The 18,667-nt window shown below is 45.1% G+C and overlaps 1 protein-coding gene across 2 annotated transcripts in view; it reads right to left on the reverse strand.

Annotated features, from left to right (window-relative positions):
- Nucleotides 1-18,667, reverse strand: part of RNF213 (ring finger protein 213) — a 54,737-nt gene that overhangs the window by 31,580 nt on the left and 4,490 nt on the right. For both annotated transcript variants that reach the window (XM_040582174.1, XM_040582173.1), the window contains 23 exons: nt 17,723-18,051; nt 16,507-17,193; nt 15,696-15,865; nt 14,819-14,977; nt 14,350-14,543; nt 13,857-14,137; nt 12,432-12,703; nt 11,192-11,380; nt 10,469-10,667; nt 9,713-9,768; nt 9,250-9,403; nt 8,603-8,758; nt 7,860-7,958; nt 6,925-7,047; nt 6,361-6,541; nt 5,579-5,752; nt 5,140-5,298; nt 4,171-4,763; nt 3,712-3,877; nt 2,867-3,084; nt 2,167-2,307; nt 1,798-1,959; nt 200-1,340 (listed from right to left, as the gene is read on the reverse strand). In XM_040582174.1, the coding sequence (XP_040438108.1) occupies nt 200-1,340; nt 1,798-1,959; nt 2,167-2,307; nt 2,867-3,084; nt 3,712-3,877; nt 4,171-4,763; nt 5,140-5,298; nt 5,579-5,752; nt 6,361-6,541; nt 6,925-7,047; nt 7,860-7,958; nt 8,603-8,758; nt 9,250-9,403; nt 9,713-9,768; nt 10,469-10,667; nt 11,192-11,380; nt 12,432-12,703; nt 13,857-14,137; nt 14,350-14,543; nt 14,819-14,977; nt 15,696-15,865; nt 16,507-17,193; nt 17,723-17,926 (5,878 nt within the window). In that variant the 5' untranslated portion in view covers nt 17,927-18,051. The remainder of the gene's footprint in view (nt 1-199; nt 1,341-1,797; nt 1,960-2,166; nt 2,308-2,866; nt 3,085-3,711; nt 3,878-4,170; nt 4,764-5,139; nt 5,299-5,578; nt 5,753-6,360; nt 6,542-6,924; nt 7,048-7,859; nt 7,959-8,602; nt 8,759-9,249; nt 9,404-9,712; nt 9,769-10,468; nt 10,668-11,191; nt 11,381-12,431; nt 12,704-13,856; nt 14,138-14,349; nt 14,544-14,818; nt 14,978-15,695; nt 15,866-16,506; nt 17,194-17,722; nt 18,052-18,667) is intronic.

Raw genomic sequence — 18,667 nt, forward strand, 5'->3', positions numbered from 1 at the left:
ACCATCTCTGGAGATGCCTATCTCAGGACAAGACAGCTTGTCCTTACATGTCCTTACAGCTTTCACCTCACTCCACTGACTGTAGTCTGAATCACTCTTTTTGACTAGATGCTTATGACTTTGAAACGCAACTTGACAAGGCAAACCCCGCTCGGGTTTTCAACACTCAGCAGATCCCACTTTGCATGTGACATCTTACCCACACCAGCTCTTTTGGAAGACACAATCCCAACACACATATTGTCCTTGAACAGAGAAGCAGCTGAGCTTGAAGGCTGAGTGACTCTGTAGTGGTGCTGAAGGTATTGCTGGATTTCAGCTAGTGGCCTCTGGGGTATCATGTGCACTTTGTACTGGCTGAAGACAGAAGGGATGTAGCTGTGCTCCCTCTCACAGTTGCACAGAATGACAAGGCGATAAGTGCTGTTGTAGTGCTGCAGGTGCTGGAACAGCTGCTCTGCCCTGCAGCTGACATCATAACTCAGCTCATCTGCATACAGCATGGTGTAAATTTTCTCTCCTCTGCTGCAGGGAATGAGGCACCTCCTGAGAAAGAGTCCCACTTGCTCAGCAGTGGTCTGAGGAGTGCACAGGAGAACTTCATCAAAAGTGGGAAGGGGCTGGTTGAGGCTGTTCATGTAAATAGCCAGAGCAGACGTGAGCACCTCAGAGCGAGGGCATGTGATGAGGTTGGGCTGACCAACATGCAGAAAATCCTGTGGAAAGTGTCGTGTGACATGCTCTCTCTCCCAGCTGGCCAGATTCTTCAGCCACCCACCAAGTGTATCAATATCCAGGCAGTGTGGAAGGAAGAAACGCATGTTGCTCATGTAACACTTCCAGATGCACTCCAGCTGTGCATTCAGACCAATCTCCCCATCCAGCATCACTTGGAAGTCAGTAATAGCCTTCCTTGAGCTGGGAGGCACCTCATTCCTGGAGGCTCTAAGGACATCCTCCTCGGTGCAGTTGTGTTTTAGGAACGAAAGCATCATCAGGGCATGCTGGCTGGGCGTCCCCTGCCCCAGTTCCATGCACAAATAGACCAGCTGCTCAGCAGTGTAGTAGTTCAGGTAGAAATGCTGGGATCGTTTTTCATACATGAAGCTTTTCCAACTCTCCAGGAAATTCTCCACCATCTTGCAGAGGTCTGGGAGCACAGCTGCCATATCTCCTTGCCCTTCTAGCACTGGGATTGGTGCCAAAGAGAAGTCTATGAGAACACATGCTTCTCTTTTGGGTGAACAATACACATGGGCAAGCCAGGAGCGGAAGAGCATGTTCCCAGCTGAATAAAGGTCTATAAAGGCCTGTGCAAGTCTTTGGACATTGAAAAAGACCTGTGTGAGGATAGGGGAGAGATCAAAAAAGAGAGCTGATTTACCAAGATAAGTCCCAGTCATGATACCACAGGACAGACTCAGTGAAAATAAAGGCTTTGGTCCCAAGCCAGGTGTGTCAGGCCTTGTACAGTAACAAAAAATTCTCTGTGGCTTTTTACTAGCAGTATGCCCAGGATGCCAGTAAGGAATACCCAAGCTTGCTACAACACACAGAGCAACCATCCCAACCAGAAGCATCCCCAGTGCAGCTACAAAATGATGGTCCCAGTCCACTCTCCAGTCTCCAGCATCATTCCACCTCAACAAGGAACCAAAGAGGTAAGAGCATCTATCTCTACGTGCTACCATTCATCCCCAGCAACTCAGCTGTAAATCACAGTCTTACAAGCTGACATTCAAGGCAAAATCCAGCCCTGGCCTTAACATCAGAAACCCATTGGGTCTGAAATCTGACCTCGGAGAACTTCTCCACCTCCAAGCCTTGCTCTCCCTTTGCAGACATGAGCATCAGTTTGTTCTGCAGTTCACGGAGCTCTGCCAGAGAGTATTTCCATGATGCTTTGTTATCCCCAGAGCTCCCTGGCAGGGTGAAGCGCAGGACACTGTCCAGAGAAACCTGCCAGAGAGTAAGTTATTAGCACTGATGTGCACTGAGGTTCTACTCCTGAGGTAGTGTTTGCCCAGCAAGGGGAACACTTAGGAGGTAGCAGCCCCCAAAACAAGAACCATGCAGAGTGAGAGAAATGCTACAGCACATTTCTGACAGTCACCGACATGCCAGGGGCATTGTCTGCAGGAGGGAGGGAAAGCCGAGCAGCCTCACCTTTTGGCCATCAGCTGGTGCTGTGAGAACATATATTCCTCTGCTGTTGATGGCAGCTGCCAGTGACAGCGATGACAGCTCCACAGACCCATGGCTCTCTTTCACTGTTTTCAGCCACTCCAGATGTTGAGCTGAAGCACGCTGTGGGGAAAAAAAGACATGGCACTGCCCTCATCACTCTGACTTGGCACTTCTTTCCAGGATTCCATCTGTGTTCAGGACAAACAGCTTGGGCTGGCTTAAGAGTTTCAGGATGGGGAAAGAAGAAAGGAATGACTACTGGCCACAGCCTGATCCTTCTGCACAGCTGTTCTTTACCAACACCACAGGAAGCTGAACAGAGCCCCACAGCATTTCAATGCCTCTTGCTATAGAAACGTGCCCTGCTGCAAAAAATAAGAGCGTTCCCAGCCATCCGCCTTCCCTCTTTTGCATCATCACTCAAACACTTGCAAGAGCAAATCTATACCATGCTAAAAGCTTCAGCGGCAATCTGGAGCAATCCATACTATACCACTTGCAGTTGCTGTGGTGAATTTTTGTGCCACAGAAACATGATTTTTTTTTTTTTTCTAATAATAACAGCCGCTGTGATGTCCCTACACAAGTGTGACTTGCTCTGTGCAGTCAATCTTCCAGCCACTCTGGGAAGGCAGAAACACAAGAGGATGTAGAGAGGACCTGGTCCAGCAGAACTCACCAGTTTCTTTGGAAGACTCTCATCACTGTCCAGGGCTCGCCACAGCTTCTTCAAGCAGTGCATGAAGTCCTCAAACCCCGAATCTTGTCTAAGCTCATAGAGCAGGGAAGAGTAGCCATGCACGCTGTCATGGAAACACGCCACGCGGTCCACATCCATGTCATTCTCCCCAGCAGAGATGGATGCCAAGTCTACAAATACCTTCAGCTCATTTATATCTTAAATGAAAATAACACATGAATGAACAACAAATGAGGCGGCTTTAATGTAATTCCACATCACCACCTTTTGCAGAAAATGCAGAAAGAATGCCTTTGAACTGCACCCCCTCTGCAACTTCCCTCCACCCATCCTGTCAGCAACTTTACTAGGCGATTCATCCACATGAATGACATCCTTGGCCCTGCCTTCTCCCCGCATTCCATGAACACCCAGCCAGGACAGGAGCAGTGCAAAGTGTGTGTGTCTGCATGTAAGACAACTGAGCTGGGCAGACACAACTAATCAGAATGCTGGCATCCTGTTAAATGGATGGCTTCTGTTCCCTCAAATAACCAATCTGAGCCGAATAGTAGCAGCTGTTACAACCCTTCACACCAAGCCCAGCTATCGGGCAGGGTAGCTACTGTGTGCTGCACGAGACTACAGCAGCACGGGCATGTTTAAAGGGACTATTCATAGCACATCCCACACCAAAACCCATAAGAGATGCTTGTAACCATCAATACCAGAAGCTGTGAAGGCATAAAGCAGATAGTACTAGAAGGGATGCCAGTTTGTGTGGGGGCAGAAGGAATGCCATATCCCTGACCTATCTACCTAATTCCTAGGTGAGCAGTACACACCTTGCAGCGCTTCTCTGACCCAGCAGACAAACTCCTTCTGCTGAGCCAGCTCTCTCAGACACCCACGACGGTTCAGAGTGATCCCCTGCAGCAGTCTCTTAGCTTGCATAAGCTCAGGGCTGATGGAATCCAGCTTTTGTGTCTTGTACGATTCAAGCTTTTCTGTCTATAAAGCAAGTGGTGCAAACATTCAGTCTGAAAATGGGAATACAATCCATTCTCTAGCGGGGAAAGCAAAGCCCTCTGCAAAGCCACACCCCAAACAGAGGAATACCATCTTCTCTCTTAAGAAAGATTACACAAAAGCACTTTGTTTAAACACTTAATTTTTATCTCAAATAAGCATTGTGGGACAGGGAATAGCTCTTGACAGACTGGGATAGACTTGTGGAAAGGTTCAGATCTACCTGAGCTTTCTAGTCAACACCCTGCCAGTACAGAGCTGAAGTGGATACTTACTATGTCCAACAACTTCTCCAGGATACTGAAGTCACCCAAGAGGTTTAAACTCTCTTTGACACTGGCAATGATCTTCGCAGCATCAAAAGTTAAATGCATTTCATGGTATTGCTGTATCTGCTGAAATCGCTGAACAACCCAATCTCTATCTTCTCCAGGTCTAAGCTCACACAGAGTATTTAGTTCACTTTTGATATCTTCAGGATGACTTATGAATTCTTGAAAAATTTTATCAACTGCAGAAAGTGTGAGACTTCCAGATCTGAGATCATCATACAACTTTTCATAGTTCACAAAGCAAGGGTGGATTAGACTGCTGAAGACATTACCAAGGTCCAATGCAGGAACAATTCTCTCTTCCTCCTCCTCTTCTGAATTTTCATACTCCTCTCCTGCCTTCTGTGCTGCTTCCTCCCAGAACTGCTCGAAGATCAGGCTATCCTTAAAAGAGTGCATTTTCTGGGCAAATTCTTTCAGCTTTGGGCTCAAGCTGTAGAAGGTCTGTAGGGGTCTCTCTCCCACGTTCACAACGGTATTTAGTCTTTTTGAGTTAAGATCTTCCAAGTGTTGAAATTCTACTTCACCTACATCCACTTCAAAACAGACAGACAGGTCAGAGACAGATCAGATGTCTAGCCTGTGTCCAGCTTACTTCATCTAATCTGCCGAGCTGCAAGATGCTGCTGGGCATGTGGACCCTTACAAATATCACATGAGGCATAAGCACTCGCTTGATCCCTCAGATGCTCTAGGTTTACTTCCCCCACCTCTCCTCATCCTTGCTGTGGTTTAGAATAAAACCTGTTTACAAAACCTAGTCATTTTAGCTGCTGAAGTTTAGAATGTGGTTTAGAATGTGGTCTAGAAAGCTGTGGTTTAGAATAAAACCTGTTTACAAAACCTAGTCACTTTAGTGAAAACTGTGTTTTCTGGAGTTGCCACTTTCAAATTACTCCCCCAGAAAACTACCTTTCACAGATGCTTGCACCTTCCTGCACATGCTCAGAAAGGTTCCTATTGCTTTTTTCTCTTTTTTGAGAAGCGTTACTTCTTCTTGCCTCCTCTGCAGCAATTCTTTCAGTTCTTTCTGGAGCAGTTCTTTGTCTTCGCCTAAGAGCCACTGGTGCTCTGAAAGAAAACTCATGTGTAATCACAAGACAGATACTTCCCACCCCCTGCACCCATAACTCAGGTTTAGATTTTCAGAGTCACAGACACCACACTGAAATGCAGACAAACAAACAGGAGCTGAGAGTTCAGTATAAAGGACAAAGGCAAGGGCAGCACTGCTAACTGCTGAAGCACCTAATCAGCATTACTGATCACCGAAGTAGGTTAACCCAGTAGACCATCCATCACTACAGTGATGCCATAAGCCGACAATGCCACCTTTGAAGGGTGCTCTTACTTATCTCCCAGATACAGATGAACTGCTTCTCATGCTGGAAAATCTCTTCCAGATGTTTCACAAGGATACAGCCCTTCTGGATGTCATTGTTGACACCCATAAACACCGAGTCTGCTGTGGCCATGACATTCTTTGCTTCATCCGTAAGTTCTTCTAGGAGCTTTGTGTTTGTTCCTATTCCAGAAACAAAGCATGTAAAACCTAGATCAGCCCTGCTTCACAAAAAATAGACAGAATCAATAACTATTCAATGTCATGATACAAAGTCCTTCCATTTCCCATTTGAAGCCCTACCCAAAAGCCTGTGAACTTATCACACCACCCTCCAGCCCCTCATGTTTTCCTGAACAGTAACAGCCAGGATCTCAGGAGCACATTCAGAAACCTTCCCATGCAGAGCCCGTACACAAAACCTGTGGAAGGAACAAGCAGTTCCAATCCATTCACACGACCAACACTTTTGCATTTTTTGTGTAGCAATAACTTATTAGAACTTCTCAGAGAAAGAAGTTACATTCCACAAATCCACTTGACCTACAGGTTCAGCAATCCAGTACAAGTCCTGAAGCTGCTGCAGTGGATTAGCATAAGAGGAATACTAGCTCACTCTTCCTTAGCCTTTCCTCTCCAAAAACAAAGACTGAATAACTTGAGCTTTGAGATGGGGATTAAAACAAGAGCAGGACAATTTTTCTGTATTTGTTTGCTGCTCTGCAAAGTGGGAGTTGCAAGGCAGAGCACAGCTTTTTATAGACTTCTATAAATATAGCTAATAGACATACCATTAAAGCTGAAGATATGTTTGATGTCAGGCCACGTAAGCACGTGGTGCAAAATCTTGTCAAAATCATCCTCAAACTGCCCAGTCTTGATTGGCCACGACTTCACAATAATAGTTGAAACGAGCTGACTGAATCGGCCCACGTTGTAGGAAGATATCTTCTCGAGGAGATTGATCTGAGTCTGCATGAGGCACACAAGACAGCAGGGAAGAATGCATCAGGGTTTTGGATTACACTGTGTCCATCCATCTCAGGATCAGGCACTGATGTCAAGTCACACCTCCAGTGCTGAGGCATATTCCAAGAAAGCTGTATGATGTGACTGGCGCCAGAAGCCATGATGGCAAAAGCATTACAAGTATTTTTGATGGACCCTTTTAAGTGCATCCTCATTTCCTGATTTCTTGCCAAAATGGTTTTTTCGTGGTTTAACTTAAATATTCCACAGCAAATCAAGCAATGAGAGCAATGCACAACTCTCCTTCAACCACAACACACATTCCTATACCATGCAACACAGAATTTGACTTTTCCTTTTCCTGCCTTGAGGGGGAAATACAGTACCTGGCAAGCTGCAGTTACAGCCTCTGTGGCACAATCACGGAAACATGACTCAATGGAAGACTCAAGTTCTGTAAATTGGCAGTGCTGACAGCAGTAGACTAAGATTTGGTTAACTGGAAGCTCCTGTAAGGCAAAAAGGCAATTTCTTATCAACTTAAAGTTTCCAAAGTGGTTTTTTTTTTCTGAGAGCATAAAGGAGTGCTGCTATTAAGACAAAAAAAGGAACTAAAGTAAAAAATTTTAAGTTTCCTAGTAGAGCCAAGCACCAGCCCATTTACCAGGGCCTGGAAGAGAAACAAAACACAAATAAATGTCTGGAAAATCTTTTCACTGTTTCCATCTAAAATGTGTGATTACTTAATACGCATCTCTCCAAGCCAAGCTTCCACCAGACAATATTTGTTTCCTGATTATACCATGAAAATCAATGCCTTCGAGAATTTTGCAACTAATGTAGAAAGGAGAAAAGATGATCCACAAGCCCGATTTAGAGGGGACCTACACATTTGGGAGCCTGGATGACAATTTCTGCACAATGAATGAAAAGAGACAAGCACCAATTTTGCTTCTGTAAGTCCCCGAGTGCTTATTTTACACCACTGTATCTTACAACTAAATGGATGGTAATTGCTTGCAATGTGCAATTTCCTTTAAAGCATTGGGCTATCACTCACTGCTGGAAACAGATCAGCACTACAGCCAGGCCAGCAGGCTGCTGGAGCCTCTGACACCAAGAACACAGCCAGGTACATTTCCATGTCCAATTTTTGAGCCTCCAGAATATGGTTTATAACAGCAATGGCAATTTTTATGACCAAAGCCACAGCGTTTTCATGCGCCTATTCAGGGCTCTAGAAGCCATTCTCTAGGTAGCACGGATGACTGCCTCTCCGCTCTCAACCTGGCCCGCTAGCACTGCCTGTCGTCCCCCCTACCTCCTGAATTCTTCTCTTCAGATCTGTAAGTAAAGTCCCCTTCCACTTCTTGGTGAACTGTTCATCTGGACAGCTGATCTTCACAAATTCATCCCAGGCCTGCAGGTGAGAAGCAGACAAACCCACAACACTAAGTGCTGAGATTTAACATTCAAATCCAGAATGCAAGAGCTATGCTGAGAGGGGCCCCCCACTCCCGTCCTTTCAAATTTTTCCATCCAGAGGAAAAAGAGCGCTCCCAGTTGTCAAAACGTCCCAGTGTCAAAATGTCCCAGTTGCTAAAGGAGACGTTTGGATGAACCACTTCCACTTTGATGCTGGAAACCGTGCCAGGGAGGGCTGGGAGCAGCGTGGATCGGACTGTAGGGAGCTGCTCTGCACTTTGCCTGCTGGAAGGCCTGAAGGACAGCCAGTAGGACACACAGAGCGAGCCAGACCACAGCTCCAGCTGAATGCCAACAAGGGGAAGCTCCTCATCCCAGCAGTGCCTCTTGGAACAGCCAAGAGAGGATAAATAAGGTGAGCTGTGCAGCACCCGTTACAGCCCTTTGTCTTTCAGCCCAGTAGTGTTTCCAACAAGGCAGCTTCTCAGCCTCAGTGCTCTGTACTGCCTGTCCCCATCTCATTCCTCACCCAGCCACAGCACCTACAGTTCCCAGCAAAGAGCCGTGAAACTCCAAACTATATGGTTAAGCTATGGTAAAATGCTTTTTCTATTCATATCTTGAGAAAAGGACACATACCCGAGGTTCCCAGGAAAATGAGAACACCACATAGTCCACATATTCTTTCAATAACTTCTGGTTTAAAGTATTTTTGAACCAGGTTCGAGTCTCTCTCAGAGCTTCATTGAATACTTCTACCACTAGAACTTCCTGCACAGCATCTCTTGGCACCTTCTGCACACACAGGAGAAGAAGAAATAAGAACAATTCAAGCAGGAAAGCAACGTACAACTAATTTAAATAAATATTTCTAAGAGAGAAGGCCTAAATGCATCAAAACAGAAACATGGCCAAAAGACACCCACTACTGCTTGAATAAAAGATGGAGGAAGGCTGGGAAAATGCAATGCTTACAAATAGTTTGTGCTTAAGAATGCTTATTCCAGGAAGTAAAGACAACATATGTCTAAGGGAAAAAACAATCAGACATAAAACAAAACCCACGACAGCCAGCCAAGGCATTGGACCTTATTGTCAGTAAGAAGAATCAAAACCATTAAATGATTTCACAACTTCTTGAAAGTACCACAATCTCAGTTAATTTAGAGTATTAAGTTCTCCAAATTGAGAATGGGTATGATCTAAAACCAGTCTGTTTTAGTATTTTTGTAATACTTCTAGATATGTTGTTCATATCAACCCATGAATGGTTCCCTGGTACTCACTTCTGTAGGCTGAAGCTTGGCAACCTTCGAAATCATCGTGGCAGAAGCGGCAGGAATCCTGAACCACTTCCCCAGCTTCGTGTACTTGCAGGCCTTCTTGTGTAGATTGAGGCAGCAGTTCAAGTAGGACTGCCAAGACCGAGCTTCCAGAGGTCTGAAGAGGATAAAGGAATAGAGTATTAAAAAAAGGAATAAAGAGGAAAAATTTCTTTTCTGTTCAGAGAAAAGAAAAAAAAAAAAAAAAAAGAAAAAACCCACCAAATTCAATACAGCATGGCAACTAGCCACCCTTCTCCCTCAGCTGACTTTTTAAAAAATGTTGCTGTCAGAGGAATAAAAATACAAGATTTGCTTATTCATATAGATACCAACGCATACATTTAAGCTAGAAATATAACCCCTCCCCTACAGGGATAGTGTAAATAAAAAGGATGATGCTTTCACAAAAGTGCACTTCAGTTACCTGGCCTGTTTCTCATCCAAGGTACGCAGCAGTCTATTTAGAAGACTCTCTATTACCTAATAATGGAAAGAATTATTAAAAGAATGATGGAATGAAATATTAAACTGTGGAAGGAATTTTACAGACTGGTTTCTCATTAGCTGAGGTGATGCTGCGAAAGAGGGAATTCACTATTCTTCCATACATTCTCCAACGCTTTTATAAATACACCATAAAATTGCAAAAATTATTTACTGGATGTCAGAGTCAACATATAGGTGGCTATTATTTGTACAAACAAAACCTGCACTTCTTACAATCTAAGGGTTTTAAATTTATTATTATTAATTGTAATGTCCAGTTCCTGCTGTCCTCACGCAAATACAAGTGTTTTCACAACAGGCGGGAAAATCTCTCAAACCAGCAGCACCTTGCCCATACCTCCAAGAACTGTGCAAAAACAGTTTCAGGCAGCCACCTGAGGATCTCAGGGTTAAAGTACTGGCCGTCACTGACTAAGAGCAAAGCCAGATAAGCAGACCCTTCTCTCACCAACATCAACAAAGTTTCTTGCTACAGATGCACTATCTCATCTCCTCTTAGGAGTCTCCTACTTCAGGGCAACTGGTTTTGCTTTTCACTAAATCTGAAGCTCTTTGTGCTCCAACCTGCTACCAACCACATTCCCTCCAGTGACAGTCAGTCCTGCTAAAAGGCATGCTACAGCCCAGTTTCAGCCTTTATACCTCAGCTGGGTAAAGCTTCCAGAAGACAAACCTTAGAACTGTTGCAGAAAAGGCCAGCATTCTCTAATCTGTAAGAAACACCTTGAAGAATAACTAACAAATCACTGGAGAACTCTTCTATAAATTCAGCCAGGCTCTCCAGGGGCAGCACAGAGATCCAGGACTTGACCAGAGTCTTATCAAGCTCCATCAAGTACTTCTTTTCTTTCATTAGTTGCAGTAGGGTCCCCCTGGAGGGAAGACAAAACAAAATCTTCACATTTTCAAGGTACAAAAGGCTAAAAGTTTGTTCAGCTGACAGAGTATTCTTGTTCTCACTTCCGTGCTTTGTTCATTTACAGCTGAAGATCAGTAGAAGACCTCGAGACTCAGTGATCACAGAAGCAGTGTCAAACTACTAAGCAGAAGCACTCAAGGAAAATAAACTCCAGGTCTTGCTCAGATTCTGCACAATGCATCTCTCATGACCTGCTTTAACACACGGGCATCACCAGCCACGCAAGCTGCTCCACAGCTTGCAGGATCAAGGGCTGTTTGTGTCTGAAAGGAAATACATTGCACAGCTTTGCTACACACTACAATCTCTGAATAACCAGTATGCATGCGTTCATGTATCCCAAGTACCCACCATCAACATGCTACGTTTCTTACTTCTTAAAAACAAGGGAGAAAAAAAAAATAGATAAAGTAAGGTGATCACCGCCAACTGCAGTGTTAAGGCACTGGATATAATTAGTAATCCTGGAAAACTCACGTATCTTGCTTCTTCCTTGTTTCAGCAAACGGAAGCCCTTCCAGCCTCGCCCAGGTATCTTCTTCCATTGGCAAGTAGTTATGCTGCGAAGGAGCAGCAAGGAAATGCAGAAGAGGAAGAATCCACACCCACTGCTCCACTCGCTCATCAATGCATCTCTGGCACAAGTTTGTCAGGTGAACCTTCAAACTAAAAAAAATAAAAAAATGTTAGAGACACACACACACAGAGTAAAAAAATCAGCTTTTTCCAGGACTCAAGTGTCCTGCAGCAGGGAAGGATACACCTCAATCTTGCTGTGTACCTTCACATAACGTCTGGTATTTTAGCTCAATCTTATCTCTATTGAAGTGTATATATGGTAAAAGTTTAAGATTCAAAGCTGTAATCTCACCCAAATCTCCCCACGCAAACCCTACTAATATAGCACTAGGAAGTGCCAATACTCTATCTAGTTTCCCAGTGAGCTGCCCCAGCTCAGCCAGGGACTGGGTGACACCCGTGCAGAGTCACCCATTCTAGAGACAATTCTGTGCCTCCTTGGCTGGGCTGAAGTACTACAAAAGGTCTCCAAAAGGAAATTTCATAGCTGCAGCTGTGCAAATGAAGAACTAGAAATTTGAGTGCCAAATAGATTGTTTTCTAACTGTTTAATAAGTAGGCACTCTGAGGAAAAAATCAACAGAAAATGTGTAATGATGCATGTCGAGAGACAAGAAGAATCCAAATACGGCATTTAAATTTAAATGAGTAAACACATGACGATCCCGACTCCTGGAGTTTGTAAGTATGAACAGTAAACATGTAAGAAGCTAGAAACTGCTTGACAGAAAAGGGATAACAAATAAGATTTTAATATATAAATAAAACCCGAATAGTTTTAACTCAATCTGCTACTCTGGCAACAGAGACAAGTTGCAGTAAGGGAAATCCTGTTTGGACAAAAAGAAAATATTTTTCACAGAGAGAAAGGTATGTGACTGTAAGAGAGCCCCAGGCAGGTTGTGCAGTTCTCATCCCTGGAGTTTTTTAGAACTCCACTGCAACCTTGCCCAGATATTAGCCCTGCTTTGAGCTGGACGTTGGAACGGACACCTCCAATGGTACCTTCAAATCTGGTTTTTTTCCAGTTCTCTGACACTAGAGCACTGAATTCCTTATTGTTTTATCACAGGGTGCTATACCTGCAGCAAAACCAGCCCAGCTAGTTACCTTATAAGTGCTCCAGTAACATACATACCTAGCAAGTCCTGCAAAAGCCTTTTCAATATCATTAATCTCATCCAGTATGGCTTGTTGTGACACCTTATTATCCAAGCACAAGAGGCTACACAGGTCAACCAGATCGCTTTTAGATGCTGGAAGCATGAAGTAGTCAACTACTACGAGAATGGTGAGCCCCAGAGCTAGTTTACTTTTTATTACTAGGTCCTCCCATGATGCTTTTGCACCTTCTGGTGCAAGGAAAGGAAGAGCAATTTTCTTCATATACTTTAGCAGTAAGTCATTCACCTAGGATAAAGAAGGGAAGAAACAAACCAACGACAACATTAGTTCCCCAACAAGTCTTTTTCTTCTGAAGCCATTTTCTTCTGCTGGTTACAGCAAGGACACTTGATAGCCCTGCACACCTCGCAGCATCACAGCAGTAACAGGATCTAAGCACACACCACCACCAGAACATCAGGAGCAATACCCCAGGACCTGTGACAGCTTGGTGCCCCTCTCTGTGCTGCCAGCTCCCACCACTCAGCTAGTGCTTCAGCTTCCCATGCCCACCAGAGATGGGGAGTGTCAACGGACCAAGGCAGATCTCAGGAAGGGAGCCAGCGAGCTGAGCAGTTGGACACCCAGTGCTGCCTTAGGTCACCATCACATGCCACAAGCAGGTTTCAGCTTCCCAGTGGACTCTGGGTTGGCTGGGAGTCAAAGGAAGAAAGATTTCTGTCCTTACCCACAGCCCCTAAAAGCTACTCTGAAACTACGTCCAGGGAGTCCATAGTACTGTGGTGCCTGGTGAAACCAAAAAAAAAAAAAAAAAATCACCCTTCTGAAAACCAGCAGTGACTTGAAGCACCCGTGGACTCTGCCAAGCTAGGCCGGCATGCCATCTCGGGAGACTTGGAAACAAGCAGCCCTGACACCGGTCTGAACACTCAAAGACAACATGACGTCTCTGTCATATTCCATAATTCTACCAGGTAAGAAACTTGGGACTCCAGAAGCCCTGTCTGCATCACTGCGTAGAACCGGATCAGGAGGAGCTTGTCTCAAACAAATAAAAAGAAAAAAAAAGGCAGGTTTGGGGTCAAAGACTGGGTCAGGTAAGTTGGTAACAGAGTGACAGGCAGCAGAACTCAAGGGCCAGGCTTAGAAAATTAATATCTGGACACAAAACCCACTCAAGTAAGAAGTTACCACATCACAGCTCTGCCGCTGACCAACACGGGATGCTCAGAACAGCACCTAATTGCAAAGGTGTGACTGAAGTTCCCAAGGCAGACAGGGGCACTCTCCCAAAAAGGATTCCTGCTCGTTCTGTCACACCTGAACTTTTTTTTTGACTGGAAAAGCAAAATTAACCCAACAAGGTCAACAGCAAAATGGAAAGTTGCGTGTTTAGTAACAATATCTGTTTTCTGGTACCTGTTAGAAGAAAGATTACCTGCTGCGTGCCAAAGTTTAACTCTGTCCATTGCATTTCCACACCATCATGTACCCATGGGTCTGCTGTAACAACATAAAACTGCCTCAGCTGGAAGAGGCAGTTTCTCAGGTTGTTGGGACTCCAGGTTCCAAGAATGCTGAAGATACTTTCTAACATAATATTCGCAGCTATTATCTTCCCATCCACCACGCCTTTATTTTCATCACGAAATAACATATTCTTGAGGTTTTTCATTACAGAAGGCTTTGCACACACAATATCATCATACTGATGCCATTCTAGAATAAGCAACACAGATGAAAACACAGGAAAACAATCATTTGGCAAACACATACACATTTGCATATGGCTTCACTCTCTCAGCTGTCCACAGAAATAACCCCACTGACCCGTTACGTTTTCAACTTCAGACAGCGCTATCTAATAACAGTGCTAGTCCATATGAAGTTAGAGATCATCCCAATATGCAGATCCAGTCAGAAAAGCTCACCTCCATCGTTGAGCAAGTCGCCTCTTATGAATAAGCAGCGATTCACAGGATTACTTGCTACTGAATGCTTGTAAATAAATTCATAGCTCCCTTCACCACAGGTAACCCAATATTTATAATGAATGTGCTTATACACATTTGCTTTTGCAAGAGTTACAGCGCCTTCAATGAGGTATCCATGTTCTTCTAGACATCTAGGAAACACAAAACACAGCAAAGGAAGACAAAGGACATGTCAGCTGATCTCTACACCTCCTTTTCTATGCACCAGTTTGTAACAGGAATGGTGATTATTCTTTCATGATGAAAGTTTTAGAATAGTTATCTCCATTATGAAAACCCTTTCTAGCAATATGCACCTATGGGCATATAGCTACAGTCTTACGTATTAGATGAAATACCACATTGCATCCTGTTCTCAGGAGCCAAAACACTCCTGTGTGTTTGTGTGACTCAAGAGGGTACGTACTTGGTGCAGTTCAGCTCACAAACAGCGTCCTCCCAGTCTGTGTAGGGGTAAATGCCTTCACCCCTGATGAACACTTTATGAGTCTCTGGGTTTAGTTTGAAGTCTTTGGATAATATTGCATGGAAATATACTGTAACACCTTCACTTCGGCTCACAGGACTACAGGAAATAATTAGAAGGAAAATAAAAAGAATTACAATTTTTACTTTTTAATTGCACAAATCATTATAACACAACAAATAAGATTTGAGCCACTAGCTTACTGGATACAAGACCCATAAGCTCTGTCAACAGTTCACTCAAACTGATGCTACAGAGCAAGCCTGGCGTAAAGCCTAGTGCAAAAAGGAAAAATGAATTCCTAAAGGCAGCATGAAATGCTCTGGCCGCATGTATCTGGGTCACTGCATTGGTGAGCCCACAGAAATACCTCACCCAGCAGTCACCTGAAACAGCTACACTTTATACCTCTCCCAGCACATACAGATTAAGCAAAACAAGTTATACTAATCAAAATAGCTTTTCACACCACTAATTTGAAGAGCTGCATGTGTGAAGCACCTGTTGCTTGTAAGAATAAGAAATAAGAGGGCTATCTTTTTTTTTTAATCGTCACATACCCAAAAAGGTTCAAGTACCAAGTGTACCACGTTACCCAGCACATGACCTGTGCTACAACTCCCAGTCAAACATTGCCTCTCTTTGGCACGAGCAGTAGTCTCAGTTTTAAGGCAATTCTACTTCCACATATCCAAGATACATACAGACCAATCTTCATACTTCAGTCCCTCCCCTGCCTCAGTCTGGGCTTCTCTAGTCCTTCTCACATCAAATCCTGTAAGTGAGGAATGCTGGGCAGCAGCAGGGGTGTTCTGACCTTTCTATAACCTTATCCACAGGTTGCTGGTTCCTTTGCTGCTTTTTCTCCTTGCAGCTGTCTGTTACAGCCGAGGCATTGACCTTTCTAGCAGCCTTAGGTCCTTTGGTCTGACTTGCCTTCTCAGTGACTTCACCTGGGGTGGTCTTTTTCTCCTTTGCGTCTTCATTCTGCAACAGGAAGATGGGCAATACCCAATTAAACAGGAGGCCCTGGAAGCACATAATCCACAGAAATATCCAACATTGCTTCAGATGGGTGGGGACACCCAGAAATCACAACATATCAACTAGCTTCATACTTCTGGAAATGCTAATTCCCCACTGAGGAAAGCTACTGGTTAAGAAAAACGTTGCATGATTCCAAGAGGAACACAGCCCACACACATTGGCAAGAAGTCAGGCCAACAAGCCATAGGTCCCCAGAGGATAGGGCATAAAGAAAGTGAAAGATAACCAACAGCAATTTACAGCTTAACAGGCCTGTCCCTAAGTGGAGCACAAACACCTGCAAAGCACGAAGATTTCCTCAGAGGAGATCCAAGAGCTCACTGAAGAGCACACCTGGAAGAGCTGGCTGGAGAGGAGACAAGGTCACAGCTCCTGGGGGTAACTGAGCAACCACTCAGTGAAAGAGCAGTGCTAGAACACGTAGGAGAGCAAAACTCAAGAAAATCCAAACGACGTCATAGTGTTCCCAGATTTTTCTCCAGCCTTGTTGTCTTCAGCTTTACTGACAGCACAAACAAGTTCTAAGGAAACTTTTCCCAACTCAACCAAATACTCACCAGAGTGTTTGCATACATGCTTACCTTGGTAGTCGAACAGCTCGCTTTCTGCCTGGAGCCTTCTTCACTCTTCCTAGCCTGCGAGCTTTTGACCACAGGTGGAGTCTTTTTCGCTGGACTTTGATGCTCAGCACAAGGAGCTGCAGGCTTGCTTTTAGGTGCTCCTGTACCAGGAGACAACCCAGAGGAAATGCTTGCTCTCTCCCCTGTTGAGGCCAGTTTCTTATGGCTACCCAAGGACTGGGAATCTGGACTGGTTTCTGGAAGCTGGCCAGTGTCACGGTCACGACTGTCCCCTTCCATGTTACTCCTGATCACTTCTCTGCACTCTGTGGTACTCCCACCCTCCACCTCCTCTTTTGGGGCTGCAGAGCTTGGAGATGGGGCAGCCACATTGTCAGTGCTGCTCTGCTTTGGTGGGGTCATCACACCTACAGTGCTGTGGCTGCCTTCTGCAATTGCTTCCAGACTCCCAGCTTCCTTTCCCAAGTGACCCAATGCTCTGTCACTTTCATGTGTGCTTCCAATCTCACCAGCAAGTACATCAGCACCTGGTTTGTCTACTTCACTGCCCACAGTTTGTGCCTCTTGTGGAATAACATGTGTATCAGACAATGCTGTGGTTTGAGCTGGTGCTGTGCTTTGAGGAGGCAGGGAGTCCGGTTCCCTGGAGCTGGAAGTACCCTTTTTTGCTCTATTCCTTCTTCTTTTCTATTAAAAAAAAAGAACACCACAATGTCTGTTTATTCATTGTCGAAGAGAAATTCCTTGTCACCTCCTCCATTGCAGCTAGTACCAACATCTTCCTGCTACATTGAGTTAACAGAGAATGATCAGGAAGAGAAGGGACAAGACCAGCTACCGTCTTCTATAGCAGGCGGAACTCCTGAGATCAAGAAACTCTTGAGAATTCTGGTTTTAACATTCAAGACTTTCTCAGCACTGAGCCTGATGCTCACTAACAAGACCAGACCAGTTACTAAGCTGAATTCTGTACCATTTCCCTCCATGCAGCAAAGGTTCTGCTGGGGGAGCTGTACCACTCAGCACATCAGCCGCCTGCCTACACAACACTTAATGGAAGCAGATACATCTGCAGTTTGCCTGGAAACACAGGCAGCAACATCGAGATGCAGGCCAAAGGGACTTGTGGCAATGCAGCCCAGCCTCGTTGCTTTACAAAAAAAGAGCAACGGGTTACCAGCTACTCCTGCTCCTCAACACCAACAAAGAGCCTTACCCTCTTCAGTGACTTCTCAGAAGAATCACCAACCACGCACTGAGGTGCAGTCTCTGAGGTATCACTTGCAGCCGTTATATCCTCCAGCAGTGATGCTCCCTCTTCTTCCCACCCTTCCTGTGTCTCCGTAGAGGAGGGAGGCCCTCCTGCAGTGCAGTCAGGTGTGGACTCTGAGGTATTGATCAGAGCTCTTGTGTTCTCCATCAGCGATCCTCCCTCCACCTCCTTTGTTTCAGCAGTGGGAGAATGCCCGTCGGCAACTTCTCCCTTCACCTCTCCTCCAGGCTCTGCTCCTGTATCGGGGACTGGAGAGAGCTTCACCTCTCTTTCTGCAACGGAGGCAAGGTTCATTGTTAAACTGGAGAGTCAGGAAAGAAAATAGTTCTCAGCTGGCGGTGAGCAAGCAGGGTCTGCTGATGACTACACATTTCAATCGAACTGTTGTGGTTTAACACAGCAGGCAGCTAAACAACACTCAGCCCTGCACTCCCTCCACCCGAGTGGGATCACAGAATGGTTTGGGTTGGAAGGGACCTTACATACCACTTAGTTCCATCCCCACCCCACTGCCATGGGAAGAGACACTTTCCACTAGACCAGGTTGCTCAAAGCCCCTGAATGGGGGACAGAATTGGGGAAAAAAGTTAAAACTCATGGGTTGAGATAAGGAAAGGAAAATCATAATAATGATAAAAGAATATACAAAACAAGTGGTGCACAATGCAACTGCTCACCACCCGCTGACACCGCGGTGCCCAGCCAGTCCCCAAGCAGCAGGCCACCACCCCCCGGCCACCCTCCCTTGCTTTTTTGTTCAGCGTGACGTCGTACGGTAGGGAAATATCCCTTTGGCCACTTTGGGTCAGCTGTCCTGGCTGTGTCCCCTCCCAGCCTCTTGTGCTCCCCAGCCTCCCCGCTGGCAGGGCAGCGTGAGAAGCTGAAAAG

The sequence above is a fragment of the Falco naumanni genome, chromosome 1 (assembly GCF_017639655.2).
Source record: "Falco naumanni isolate bFalNau1 chromosome 1, bFalNau1.pat, whole genome shotgun sequence".
Lineage (NCBI taxonomy): Eukaryota > Metazoa > Chordata > Aves > Falconiformes > Falconidae > Falco > Falco naumanni.